This window comes from Malania oleifera, chromosome 11 (assembly GCF_029873635.1).
Source record: "Malania oleifera isolate guangnan ecotype guangnan chromosome 11, ASM2987363v1, whole genome shotgun sequence".
NCBI lineage: Eukaryota > Viridiplantae > Streptophyta > Magnoliopsida > Santalales > Ximeniaceae > Malania > Malania oleifera.
Window position 1 is genome coordinate 63,826,370 of NC_080427.1, and position 13,081 is coordinate 63,839,450.

Here is a 13,081-nt window from a genome sequence, read left to right on the forward strand (position 1 = left end):
TCATTGTAATTGGTGTTTGTAGGTATCGCTCTGGAAATCCTCACGAGATTACAACTTGTCCACTAGGATTGACCTAAGGGCTTAAAGTCTTGTTGCATTTGGTAAATACAACTATGTTTCTCGGAAAAGAGGAGGTAGATAGGATTTGGTAGTTTTCTTAGTTCTTGGTTTGCTCAAAGATTAGCAAAATGCTATGGCATATGGTTTTCACAAGTATTGGAATTTTAGTCGCTACTCTCCTGGTCTGATTGCATTCACGTTATTTACTAGAGATTAGCAAAACGTTAGTTAAGGGGGTGTGATTACATGTCAAAGTTATGTAATTAGGTGTTTAAAATCGTGCATTAAAGATTATAATTTTAATTAAATGTCTAATTATGTTCAATATTTCAACATTGAGCTTAATTTACAATATTTGGGCTTTTATTTGATAATTTATAGACTTGGTATTTTATTATTGCAAGACAATTTTTGGAAATTAAAGTCGAAATAAAAAATGTACGTGAGTCATGCGCATGGTCATGCCATGCACACATTTATTTGAAGTCGTGTGCATGTGTAGAATTGAAGAGACCGAGATAAGCATGCGTGAGCTTGAGCCATGTGAAGAACAAAGCAATGCACATAAAGGGGCTACCAAAAACTGGACATGAGCTGGGTTTCATAGAAGACCGTGGGCTAGTGTGTGTGTGGCCGTGTGTGCATGTAACGACCTCAATTTCTTAACATAAAATGTAACATAATGTATAAAAAAGTCGACCCGAACCCGTGAGTAATGAGGACACCTATCAAACACAGTGGAAACCTAAGCAGCAGTAAGTATAAAAAATCTCAAACATCCAGCCATAAAACATAATACTAGAGTTTTCTATATCATCAAAATACTGTTACTATATACAACCTCCAAAAAGTCAAAATAACACTAGGGTCATATAACAAAAATCTCTCAATCCTAGTTCAACGCTTACCCTTCTAGTAGGGAAGCTCCAATCACTCAACGGCGGCCCTGACCCACTGGTCTCTCTAGGTTTCTTAAAAATCATTTAATATTCGGGGGTGAAACACTTCTCAGTAAGGGAAAATAAACTAAATACAGTTGTGTGACAACATGAATATTTTGAGTAATTATACATATACAGAACATTTCTTATTTTTGTAAACGTTCATCATATCATACTGAGTAATCACATGCTTTCATACTTTCTAATAAGTCATATCATATATAAAACATATGCTATAACTGATAATACTAAAAACATACCCAGGATGAATAGCTAGCTAATGTCATGTATTACCTCCCATGACGGGTTATACAACCCGAAGATGGGACCTGACAATGGCTGGTCGACCACTGCCTAATAAAAAATATGTCTGTAAGTACGATGGGCCCGCCACACCCTGGTCCATACTGCCAAGTGGACGTCTACAACTCTACACTGAAAGCCACACCGACTATCCATCTCCCACCCCCTCGTGGGGTGGTTAGTACAAGTCTAAACATAGATATTTGATCTACATAGCTACAGTACTAAGCTCCTGAACTGAACTAAACTAATATCCGGGTTCTGATAACATATAATATATAATCGTATAGCATCTTTCATAATTGCATAAATATGGCCTTGCACCAAATATTTCATATATCACGGCTTTGCGCTGAACATTTCATAAATTATGGCCTTACGCCGAACATATCATAAATTACGGCCTTGCGCCGAACATATCATACATATCATTCTGAAAAATAAATCATTTATCATGCATTTCAACATTGTAATGTACTCTACTCTTTCATGATTTTTTGAAACATATTCCATTCGTATATTTGTAATATCATGATATTCTTCCATATAAAATAATATTCATGCCACACATTTGCTGTATAAAAACCATACATTGAATTCTGAAATCACAATTGCTGGCATCTCATACATATATATACATTTCAACATAGTAACCGTATTTTTCTCAAACGTTCATTTCCTTTATAATAAATAGATATAATATATGCTTTCCCTGAAAATAGCTTTTCTCATAAATAACAATAATTCGCAAGAAAGTAACTACTTTAGTTTTTTCCCTTACCTGACTACTTAGAAAGCCCCTAAAATATCCTGGTTTAACCCCCGTAGGATTTCCTGATCAATACCCTAAAAATGAAAACTCCCAATATTAAACTTCAGTATTCTCTCGCGTACATCATTTCTTATAACTGTCATAATATCAAATTGGGCTTAAAAAGTCTTACCTCAACTTAGGGATGATTTCCAACTTGCTTTCACCAACAATCCGCTCCAACAGATTTGGAGAGAACTTCCTCAGGAGCGTCATGGTGACTTCGGATTGTCAATCCGGCATAAATCTGGCCCAAAAACGAAGAGAGAGAGAGAGAGAGAGAGAGAGAGAGAGAAAGAACCGAAGGGAGGAGAGAGAGGGAGAGATTTTCTTAATTATGAAGTTAAAAATCTGGATTTTTGATATTTATAGAACTAGATTCGTCGACGAGCCACTTCATTCGTTGATGAATCCTTTAATAAATTCGTCAACAAAATTCAGTCCTCGTCGATGAAATTTAGTCGGATCAAACCTCTCTTGGTATTTCTTCGTCAACGAAATTCAGTCTTCGTTGACGAATTCTCTTAAACCCTCATTGACGAATTTTCTTATACCTTCGTCGAAAAATCCCATATATTCATCGACGAAGTCAACTTCCTCCTTCTGTTACTGTTTCCATTTCCCTTCCTCTTTATTATTTAAATTCCATTTTTATTCGGGTTGTCACAGTGCATGCGTGAATAAATGAAGAGTTGGCTGTGTGGAGAGCTAAGTGAGCTGGGCTTTGGAATTAAAGGAAGAATATGGGCTTCACTCATGGATGTGACCACTTGAGCCCATGCATGAATTTGGTGTCGTGTACACGCTAAAGTTTCTTTAAGGGAGCAACCGAATTGCTTTTGTGTGGGGGCAGTGGACATTGATTAAAAGGAAATTAGGAGGAATAAAAAGGGGTGAGGCTAGGGTATTTTTCGGAGGTTGGTGGGGCACAAGGGAGTGGAGGTCAGTGCGGTGCAAGAGAGCGGAGGTCGATGCTATTCAAGGTGTTTCGCAGCGAAGCTCACCGCACAGAGGTCTTCGTCGCGTCTCTGTTCACCTCTCTCGTCTCTTGGATTTCTCTCAGTTTTTCTGGCACTCGCTGCTCGTCTTTTTCGGTGTGCATTGTTTCGTTTCTCTGTCTCTCAGCTCTCATCTTTTACTTTCTTTTTTGTTTATGTTTATTTTTGTTTCTCTTTTAAAGTATTGGTAGGATTTAATTTTTTTTCTCGTAGTAGTAAGTTTTTTTTTTTTTTTTATCTCTTTGTCTTCTCTCTTTTTTTTACTCTCCCAACCCATCTTATATATTCACTGTTTTTATTTTTGAAGTACTCCTAAGTTTTAAATACTTTCTGTATAACAGTAAATTTTAATTATTATTCTATTTTAATTAATTAGAATTACTTTAAGTTTTATTTGGGATTGTTTTGTTTAATTTGTTCTTTTCTCATTTAAATACTATTTTAGGATTTAAATATTTTTCATGGGTATTTTATTAATAAAGTTAGCATTTTTATTCCGTACTTTGCAAGAGTTCAAGTTAGCCTGGTCTCCATATTAAATATGGGTTTTTTTTTTTTAGTTAGACTTTGTTTAGTACAGTTAGTGTTTAGTTAGTTGAATATTTGTTGGTCTATTTATCTCATTATTCTGTGTTGAGTCTGGTTTTTACTTAGTTATTTTGTGTGTGTTAGTCTTTTAGTTAGGGTTTAAGTTTCATTGCAAAAATCTCAAAAATCCCAAGAAACCGAATTTGAACTATGTTCAATAAAACTTTTTTTTATATATATTTTCTTTTGGGTTACACAAATTTTGCAATTAAATTGCATTCCCTAAGGAGACAATCTGTCCCTTGGGCTAATTATTACACAATTGAACTCCTATACTTGGGATAGCCTTCACGCTGCTCATTTTTAGAGTGAGTCATTGCCTTCCTGGATTAGAAAGAAACTTACTTACCACGCTCACCGCATGAGCCAAATGTGGCCTCGTACACACCATGGTATACATCAAACTCCCTAGCAACTCTAGCATAGGGGACCTTTGACATGTCTCGGATTTTCTCATCCGAACTTGGGCAATCTACAATAGACAACTTAAAATGATTCGTTAGAGGTGTACTCACCAGTCTTGCATCAGTCATGCTAAACCTCTCCAACACCTTATGCACATAATTGCCCTGAGATAGCCATAATCTCCCTGCAGTCCTATCTTGGCGAATCTCCATCCCAAGTATTTTCTTGGCTGAACCAAGATCCTTCATGTCAAATTCCTTATATAATTGGTCCTTTAACTGATTCACCTCAGTTAAATCTCTTGCAACTATCAACATATTATTGACATATAATAATGAGAAAATAAGTGAGCCATTATTAAGTTTATTCACATATACGCAATAGTCATACTCATATCGTTTTTGGCCAATTTTTATCATATAGGAATCAAACCGTTTATATCATTGCCTTGGAGACTATTTCGGCTCATAAAGAGATTTCTTCAACTTGCAAACAAAATTTTATTTTTTTAGTTCAATGAATCCCTCCAACTGAACCATATAAATTTGTTCCTCCAAGTCAACGTGAAGAAACGTTGTCTTCACATCCATTTGTTCCAAGTAAAGATCATAATAAGTTACGAGCTCCAACACAACTCTGACAGAAATATGTCAGACTACCGGAGAAAAGATCTCATCATAATCTATCCCCTTCTTCTGGGAGTATCCTTTTGCCACCAACTATGCCTTGAACTTCTCACCTTACTTTTCTAATATTGCCTCCTTCTTCCTGTACACCCATTTGCACCTAATTGGTCTCTTCCCATCTAGAAGTTTCACCAACTCCCAAGTTTGATTTTTACATAGTGACTCCATCTCCTCAATCATTGCTCCCATCCATCAATCTTTCTCCTGACCGTGCACTACTTCTTGAAATGTACTTGGATCATTGCTACTAGTAGGAAAAGCATAAGACACTAACTCTTCAAACACATACCTTGGCGAAGGCTGACTAGTGCGTCTAGATCTTCTTAACAGAATATTGTTGACTTGCTAGCTTTCCAAGCTAGAGCTCCCTGCAACCACGAAATCATGATCATTTCCGTTGCCCTAAGCTTCCAACTCCACCGGCACGACATATTCATCACTGCCCTAGCTTTTTGGCTCCTATTTTTGTTCATCACATTCTTGAGTACGCTTCACCATAGTCTTCTCATCAAAGACTATATCACTGCTTATCACCACCTTGTTTGCCACTAGATCCCATAACTTGTACCCCTTTACACCTATTGGATATCCCAAAAAGATGCAACTACGAGACTTCAGATCAAGCTTATACCTCTCCTCACTAGACACATCGATATAGGTTGGACACCCGAATACTTTCAATTCATAATAGTCTACTGCATTTCCCATCCATACCTCTTCCGCAACTTTACCCTCTAGTGATGCTCTTGGTGATCCTTTTACCAGAAAACAAGTCATACTAACTGCCTCGGCCCAGAAGTTCTTCAGTAGCCCTGCATTCAATCTGAAACACCGAACCCTATTAGCAAGAGTCTGATTCATCTGTTCTGCCACACCATTTTGTTGAGGTGTCTGACGAACTGTAAAATGTCTCTTGATACCCTGCTCCACACAAAACTCCATAAATAGAGAATCAACGTACTCGGTCCCATTATCCGACCTTAAACATTTGATTCTCCTCCCCGTCTGGTTCTCCAATTTAGCTTTCCAAATCTTAAACTTGGCAAACATACTTGATTTGTGACACATGAAGTAAACCTAGACCTTCCATGAGTAATCATCAATGAAACTCACATAATACACATGTCCACCCTTTGATGTAACTCTAACTGAGCCCCAAACATCTGAATATACATAGTCAAGAATATCCTTTGTCTTGTGAATAGCTAGTCTAAACTTTGCCCTATTCTGTTTTCCAAGAACACATATCTTGCAAAATTCCAGCTGACATGATTTTAAGCCCTTCAAGAGTTTCCTCTTGTGTAGTTCCTTCATGCTGTGTTCCCCCATATGCCCAAGGTGCATATGCCATAAAACAGTCTCATTTGATTCAGCATCTACGACTGCAACCTCACCTACAACGGTAGTTCCCTACAATGTGTAAATATTCTCATCCAGTTTTTGCCCTTTTATTTTAGTCAGATTACCTTTCCATACCGTCAAGACTCCACCTTTAGACTTATAATTGAAGCCATTACATTCCAAAATGCCAAGAGATATTAAACTCTTTCTCAGCTCAGGTATATGTCTTATATTACACAATGTTTTTGCAGCACCATCAAACATCTTTATCTTTACATTTCCTATGTCAACGATCTTGCAAGAAGCATTATTACTCATAAGAATTGATTCAGAATTTACTAATCTATAAGTGCTGAACCACTCCTTGTTCGATGATAAGAACATGCTGAGTCAAGTATCCAAGAGTCTGTTAGATTATCCAACCCTATTGAAACTAATACAACATCACCATCCGCTGAATCTTCTTCTTGAACAACATTCACATATTTTGAAATCCCTTTATGCTTTTCAACATTTCCCTTCTTCCAATTCGGACACTCCACTTTCACAAGCCCCTTTTTACCGCATTTATAACACCGGATTTCCTTCTTCTTCTTGGATTGATTTCGGGACGATTTCTAACTAAACCCATTCTTAAACTTTCCTTTGCCTTGCTCATTACTACCCTTTACCACAAGTCCTTTTCCTTTATCACATATCTTCTACCTTTAATGAAAATTTAACAAGACACTTGTTACCTCTTCTAGATCAAGAGTTTCTTTTCCCTACGTAAGAGTGGTCACAAGATTTTCGTAGGTATAAGTTGAGGACAAAGAATTTAACAGCATCAAAGCCTTATCATCATTAACAAACTTCACATCAACCCTAATCAAATCACTTATGATTTGGTTAAAAACATTGAAGTGTTGATCCATACTTGATCCTTCAACCATCTTAAGCTAATATAAGTGTTGCTTAAGAAAAAGTTCGTTATTGAGGGATTCAGACATGTACTGACTTTCTAACTTTCGCTAGATAGCCGTTGGTGAATCCTCCTCCATCACCCAATAGAGAACTTCGTCGGCTAAACACAAGCATATTGTAGACGTTGCCTTTGATTTCAAATCTACCCTTGTTGCCTCATCCATTCCTTCTGGTTCAGTATCAAACAGTCATTCCTTGTTGCACAAGAATGTCCTTCACTCTTCTCTGCCATAAACCAAAGTTTTTGGTTCCATCGAATTCGACAACGTCAAATCTTGCAGAAGACGATCCCAATGCCATAACAACAATCGCTTTGATACCAATTTGTCATGATATGGATCGAATAATGAAGATGCACAGCGGAATAAACAACAACAAGTAAATAACACACAACCAGAAAAAGAACAATACAAAGATTTATGTGGTTCGACAAAGCCTACATCCACAGAAAACAATGGCACACAAATTTCACTATGGAAATCACAATGTACACAATACACTTCTCAAAATGATCACACTCACTTCAATATATGCCCAGAATAACATATATAAAAGTTCCTTGCAGGTTTCCCTCTGTTTACCCAACCACCCAACGTTCAAAAATTCAAAATTCAGAAAAATTGCTCGGAGCCTGGGCGCTTTTCGTCGATGAGTACAAGGCTTAGTCGATGATCCACAAAAGACAATTCATCAACGAGAACAGGCTTTTGTCGATGAGTTTTAGAACTCTGAAATTTTCTTGCTCTCGGTACTTTCTCATCTACGATCACAAAACCTTCGTCGACGACTTGTTGCTGTCCACTCATCGACGAACACAGGGCATTCATCGACGAGCTTTACTGTGTTGTCCCTTCATGTTTTTCTCTGAGCTCCTCTAGTCCTAACAAATTTTATTAGAGCCAACGGTTCGTAACTCTATGTGTGCGATATCGTGAAAAGTCGAGACGTGAAATTAATTCTCTTGACGTGCTAATAGTAGGAGGACCAAGTGTGTGGCCGAGACCATTAAGAATCATCTAGGCTAGGGATGGATTCAAATAGGGTCAAGACGTGAGAGGTAGAATTAGTTTGGAGACACGAGCAATGCAATCTAATGCACATAAGGTGTTAGTGGTGAGACCCACTTGAGCAATTGTTAGGGAATTGAGCTTACTTCTGTAAGAGAGACGATTTCTATTCAAGGGGGAGTAATTGGAACTCACAAGTGAGAGGGAGATTGTTGAGAATTCTACTTGTAAGCTTGTTTCATATTGGAATATTTAAGTGGATGATGGGTGCTTATATACATGGTTGGCCTCAAGACCCAATAGACTTAAGCTTTTGGGTCAAGTTGGTGTTCACTTATGTGTATCAAGCCCACCCATGGGCTCTTCCGGTCCTAACAACAAGAATAGACATTCGTTGACGAGTTCAGTACTATGAAATTTTCCTACTCTCGGTACTTTCTCGTCCACTATAACAGAACCTTCGTCGACGACTCGTTGCTGTCCACTCGTCGACGACTCGTTGCTGTCCACTCGTCGACGAACACAGGGCATTCATCGAGGAGTTCCGTTGTGCTACCCCTTCATGTTTTTCTCTTCCTTTTTTTTTTTTACAAAAACGAAGTATAAGAGCCACAAATAACATATATTATTTTCTTAATTTATCTTAATATAATTGATAAAAATGTCATTTTAGTAAGAATAAAATTTATTATTATTTTTTTCGCGTGAACTAAAAAATTAATTTATGAAAGAGTCTTTTTTATAAAATTAAATTTAAGATTTTTTTTTTTTTTTTTTTGATAATTTCCAAAGAAAGGGGTGAGGGTCTTGTTGGATTTTAACTTCTTTTTTTTTTGCCCTTTTCTGTTATTTTCTTTTCCTTTTAAACAATGACTCCACTCGGTCCACGGTCCTCACCTCATTCTCATCTAACTCGGGAAGTTTAGGGTTTCGGGTTTTAACGAAGCGGGAGGGAAGAGAGAGTTAGAGCGCTCTCAGGAATCAACTATGGCGGACGACGACTACAACGACATGGACATGGGATACGAAGATGAACCGGAACCCGAGCCTGAAGACGAAGGCGTCGAGGAGGAGGCTGATAACAACAACAACAACAACACCAACAACAACAATGAAGACATTCCCGAAGCCGATGCCGGAGACAAAGAAGAAGGACAGCTGCCGGCGGATCGGCCACGTAAGACATCGAAATACATGACCAAGTATGAGCGCGCGCGAATATTGGGTACTCGTGCTCTGCAGATCAGCATGAATGCTCCTGTGATGGTTGAGTTAGAGGGCGAAACTGACCCGCTCGAGATTGCCATGAAGGAACTGCGCCAGAGGAAGATACCGTTCACAATTCGTCGATACCTGCCCGATGGAAGCTATGAGGACTGGGGAGTTGATGAATTGATAGTGGAAGACTCGTGGAAGAGGCAAGTCGGCGGTGATTGATCTTTCAATTGTCTGCAAGTGATTGGGTCCGCTGAAGCTATATATGTATCATGTAGATTTTTAAATTTCTGCCTTGTTTGTGGACTTCAAACTTACAGTTCGTGTGAAATCATATCCTTTTCCTTAAAATTGGCACTCGCATTTCTGAAATTACAACGTCTTTCATGCTAGCTTCTTTAAGTGAGACCAGTTTTCTCGTAATCATATTAAAAGGTATCACATTCTCTCTTCTCAAATTTGGGGCCATTAAAGATGAATTCCATTTACATCTTTCCCCTTTTTAATCATTTGGGTGTGTGTGTGTGTGTGTGTGTGTGTATTTTTTTAAAAGTAATTCCGAATCCATTTTTTCAAAATTTTCATTTAATCAATTAGGTTTTAAGTTATTTCCCGAAATATCTAAATTTTGGATCACTTGGATGTCATTTAAATTTTTAATTGCACATTTATATTGAATTTCATAAATATTAGGCGGATTGATGGAGGATGTTTAAGACTGTTTCACAAGCATATTTTGGGGGAAATTGAGAAACTGACTTTCATTTTTAGGATGATGTGCTACTTGTTAGTTTGCTCATGCTAGGAGTAGGATCATCTTGGGACTGCTGTTAAAATAAAATACTCATAAGCTGTGTTTTGGAGCATAGATTTAAAGCTTCAGATTTGAATTTGTATGGATTTAAAAGAAATTGAATTTGTATTAGATTCCTAATCTACACCAATCAAAAGTCAGGTGCAAACTCCTACCTCCCATAGGGAGAATGCATTCAGGAACTTTGGGGTGCCTCCTTCAATTTTCATTTTAAATTTTATATAAAAAGTGTCTGTTTTTGCATTGGGGTGCCTTCATGAGTTTTCATTTTTTAAATGTAAATTTAACCTTTAAAAAACGATCAACATGTCCACAATATGTGCATCCCTTTGTATAAGTAGATCAATGCTAATTCCAAAGAAAATAACAGCATTAGAAATCTATTTTATAAATGCATTGTGTACTTGTCCTATGTACAATCCTACTATGCCTGTGCCTTCCTGGAATTCCGCATTGCACCGATTCAAACTAGTGCTTAGTTGTTTTTTCCTCGTTTTCTTCCTGCTTCCATCTGCCTCCCTTACACTTGAATACAATTCCTCTTCCATTCTGCCTTTGCGTCGTCCTGACTTTGTGCATCCACTTGTTTGAATGGGTGTTTTGTGTGTGCATGCGTGTGTTTTCAAGTTCTCCCTGCTTCCAACTGGTTTCTCGCTCTTGTTCTTTGCGGTTCCAGAAACAGTTCCCTGTATATCATTCTCAAGCGATGCAGCAGGACAAAAAGGTTTGCATTATCTATTTATTTTATTCGACATTTTAATATAATTTTGATATTCCACAATTTGATAAAATCCCAACAAAGAATATATCATATTACATTATTGCACTCTTGTACTGATTCAGAAAGGTTGTTTGAAGGCATTAAAGGTGGTTTAACAAGTATTAAGGTGGTTATTATTTTGTTCCAACTCTTTTGTTCTTCCTTTTGTTCTTCCAATGTATTTTAAAAATGTTTTTTTGGTTTTGATGTGTTTTTGCTGCTTGCATGATCAATGTATCCTTCCATGAAAAATTGGGGAAGATGAGGATGGAGTTTTGGGAAAATGGAAATTTTTGGGACTGAATTCTGGGATAGACTACAAGATGAAAATGAATTGATGTCCTTCAATGCAAGCTGTCACTCCAAAATTTCGGGTTAACTTATCTTTATGAAGTTGTCTTGCTTTTCTATTTATCATGTACTGAATTTTATGATGTAATTTCTTTATCATGCATCAATTGAAATGTGATATCTGCCCTGTTTAATTGTAGTTGGAATTATTTGTAATTTTTTCTGTCTTGGCTCAGTCTGTCCGTAAGGTTGAATAAATGCATTTACATTTGCATGTGGTCAATATGTTTTATTTAAATTTGTCTGCCACGAAGTGTCATATCAAGTTCTCTTTGTTTGGCGGAAAAGCAAATCAAGAAAGAAGAGTGTTTAGTCAGGTGGTTCATTAGTATTATGAATACTGTGTTAGCCACACTATTGTATTACTTGGCCTATTTTCCAAGCCTGCTATGTGACAAGTGTTTTGGTGAGACATAAATGCAGTCAAATAACTGTTATTTTTATCATTCTATGACACTATCTGCATTTGCAATGAAGAATTTTACTTGGGCATCATCCAATTCCCAAAATACAATCCCAATTCACCACTTCCTGCAGTTTGTCATTTTGCAGTACAGTTTGGACCTTCCATCCATTTAAGCTTAAAGCATTCACTTGTCTTCTTTATGTATCATTTTTTTTTTATTGGTAATACAGTTGACTCAGCATATCCACCCATTCTCTCACTTCTTGCAGATGTGCATTTTGCAGTGTAGTTCAACTTTCAACATATATACTGTCCATCATGTGGTTCATTTAACACCTGTATGGGTATTGGCACAGTGGATACCACCATTATTTTTGCAGACTGCAGAATTTTTTCGTTGTTCTGAATTCTGATTGTCTGTATTCATTGATGTTAATCTGTACCTATTTGCTGCTCTATTTTAGAAGAAATTGCAGAGAGTTCTTAGATAATTGGATTAGGGATATAGGAAAATAAAATTACTCTTAAAGGGCAGCCCGGTGCACAAAGCTCCGTTTATAGTACGCAGCCTTACCTTGCATTTAAAATTACTCTTCATGATTATATTTAATGGCATATTATTTCTCTATGAATCTAAAACAATGTTAGTGATTGAAAAAGGATTGACATAAGTGCGATATTATTATTTGCTATTCTTATTGTTGCTGTAGAATTCGTATTAAATCAACAATGTTATGAAGTTACTCTTCATGAGGTCTAATACTTTAACTAAGTGGCAAAGGGAGGTAAAATGTTAGAGAAATATAGAATTAAGTGGGATTTAAATTTAAGATAGTGGGCAAGAGAAAGTCTGTATAAGATTTAAGAGAATAAGTCGAAGAAAATGGGAAAATAAAATAGAGAGAAATTGGATCCAAATGAGTAAGCTCGGATAGACCAAAATAGTGCTATTTGAGTTTCTTTCTATAGTATAGAGAAAGCTCAAACTTCTATTTAAGTGAATTTTTTGCTGGATCTTTTACGGCATATGTTTGGACATTTAAATTTTTCTTTCACTTGCATGGTACTGGGCTAAATTAAAGTTATTTGAATAAGATTGAACTGAAACAAAATACATCTACATTATAATCAAAATTCTATAACACATATAGCATCATAGGATCGCCAAGATCCCATGATCCTTAGGACTGAAATTGTGATCCCTCCACCAGAAATTTTTTAAATGGGAGCCGGATCATCTTCTGATTAAGGTCCCAAGATACAAATAAGTACCCCATTCCTTCTTTGATGAAGTTGAAATTAAATCCATCAAGACTCGGAGATTTTGATCCTTCATAAGAGGCCAAATCCGGCAGCAGTTCCTCCTGGAACTCTACTCCCAGCCACCTTGAAGTTTCAACCTCTATAGATTTGCAAGGAGTGCCATCCAGTT

The 13,081-nt window shown here is 36.9% G+C and overlaps 1 protein-coding gene across 1 annotated transcript; it reads left to right on the plus strand.

The window, feature by feature from the left end:
• Positions 1 to 8,934: 8,934 nt before the first annotated feature.
• Positions 8,935 to 9,669, plus strand: LOC131143528 (DNA-directed RNA polymerases II, IV and V subunit 6A-like). Its single transcript, XM_058091896.1, has one exon. The coding sequence runs from the start codon at positions 9,091 to 9,093 to the stop codon at positions 9,538 to 9,540; it is 450 nt and encodes a 149-aa protein (XP_057947879.1). The 5' UTR covers positions 8,935 to 9,090; the 3' UTR covers positions 9,541 to 9,669.
• The last annotated feature ends 3,412 nt before the right edge of the window (positions 9,670 to 13,081 follow it).

Excerpts from the sequence above, each read along its gene's own strand:
- LOC131143528 (XM_058091896.1), top strand. The coding sequence starts at position 9,091 with ATGGCGGACGACGACTACAACGACATGGACATGGGATACGAAGATGAA.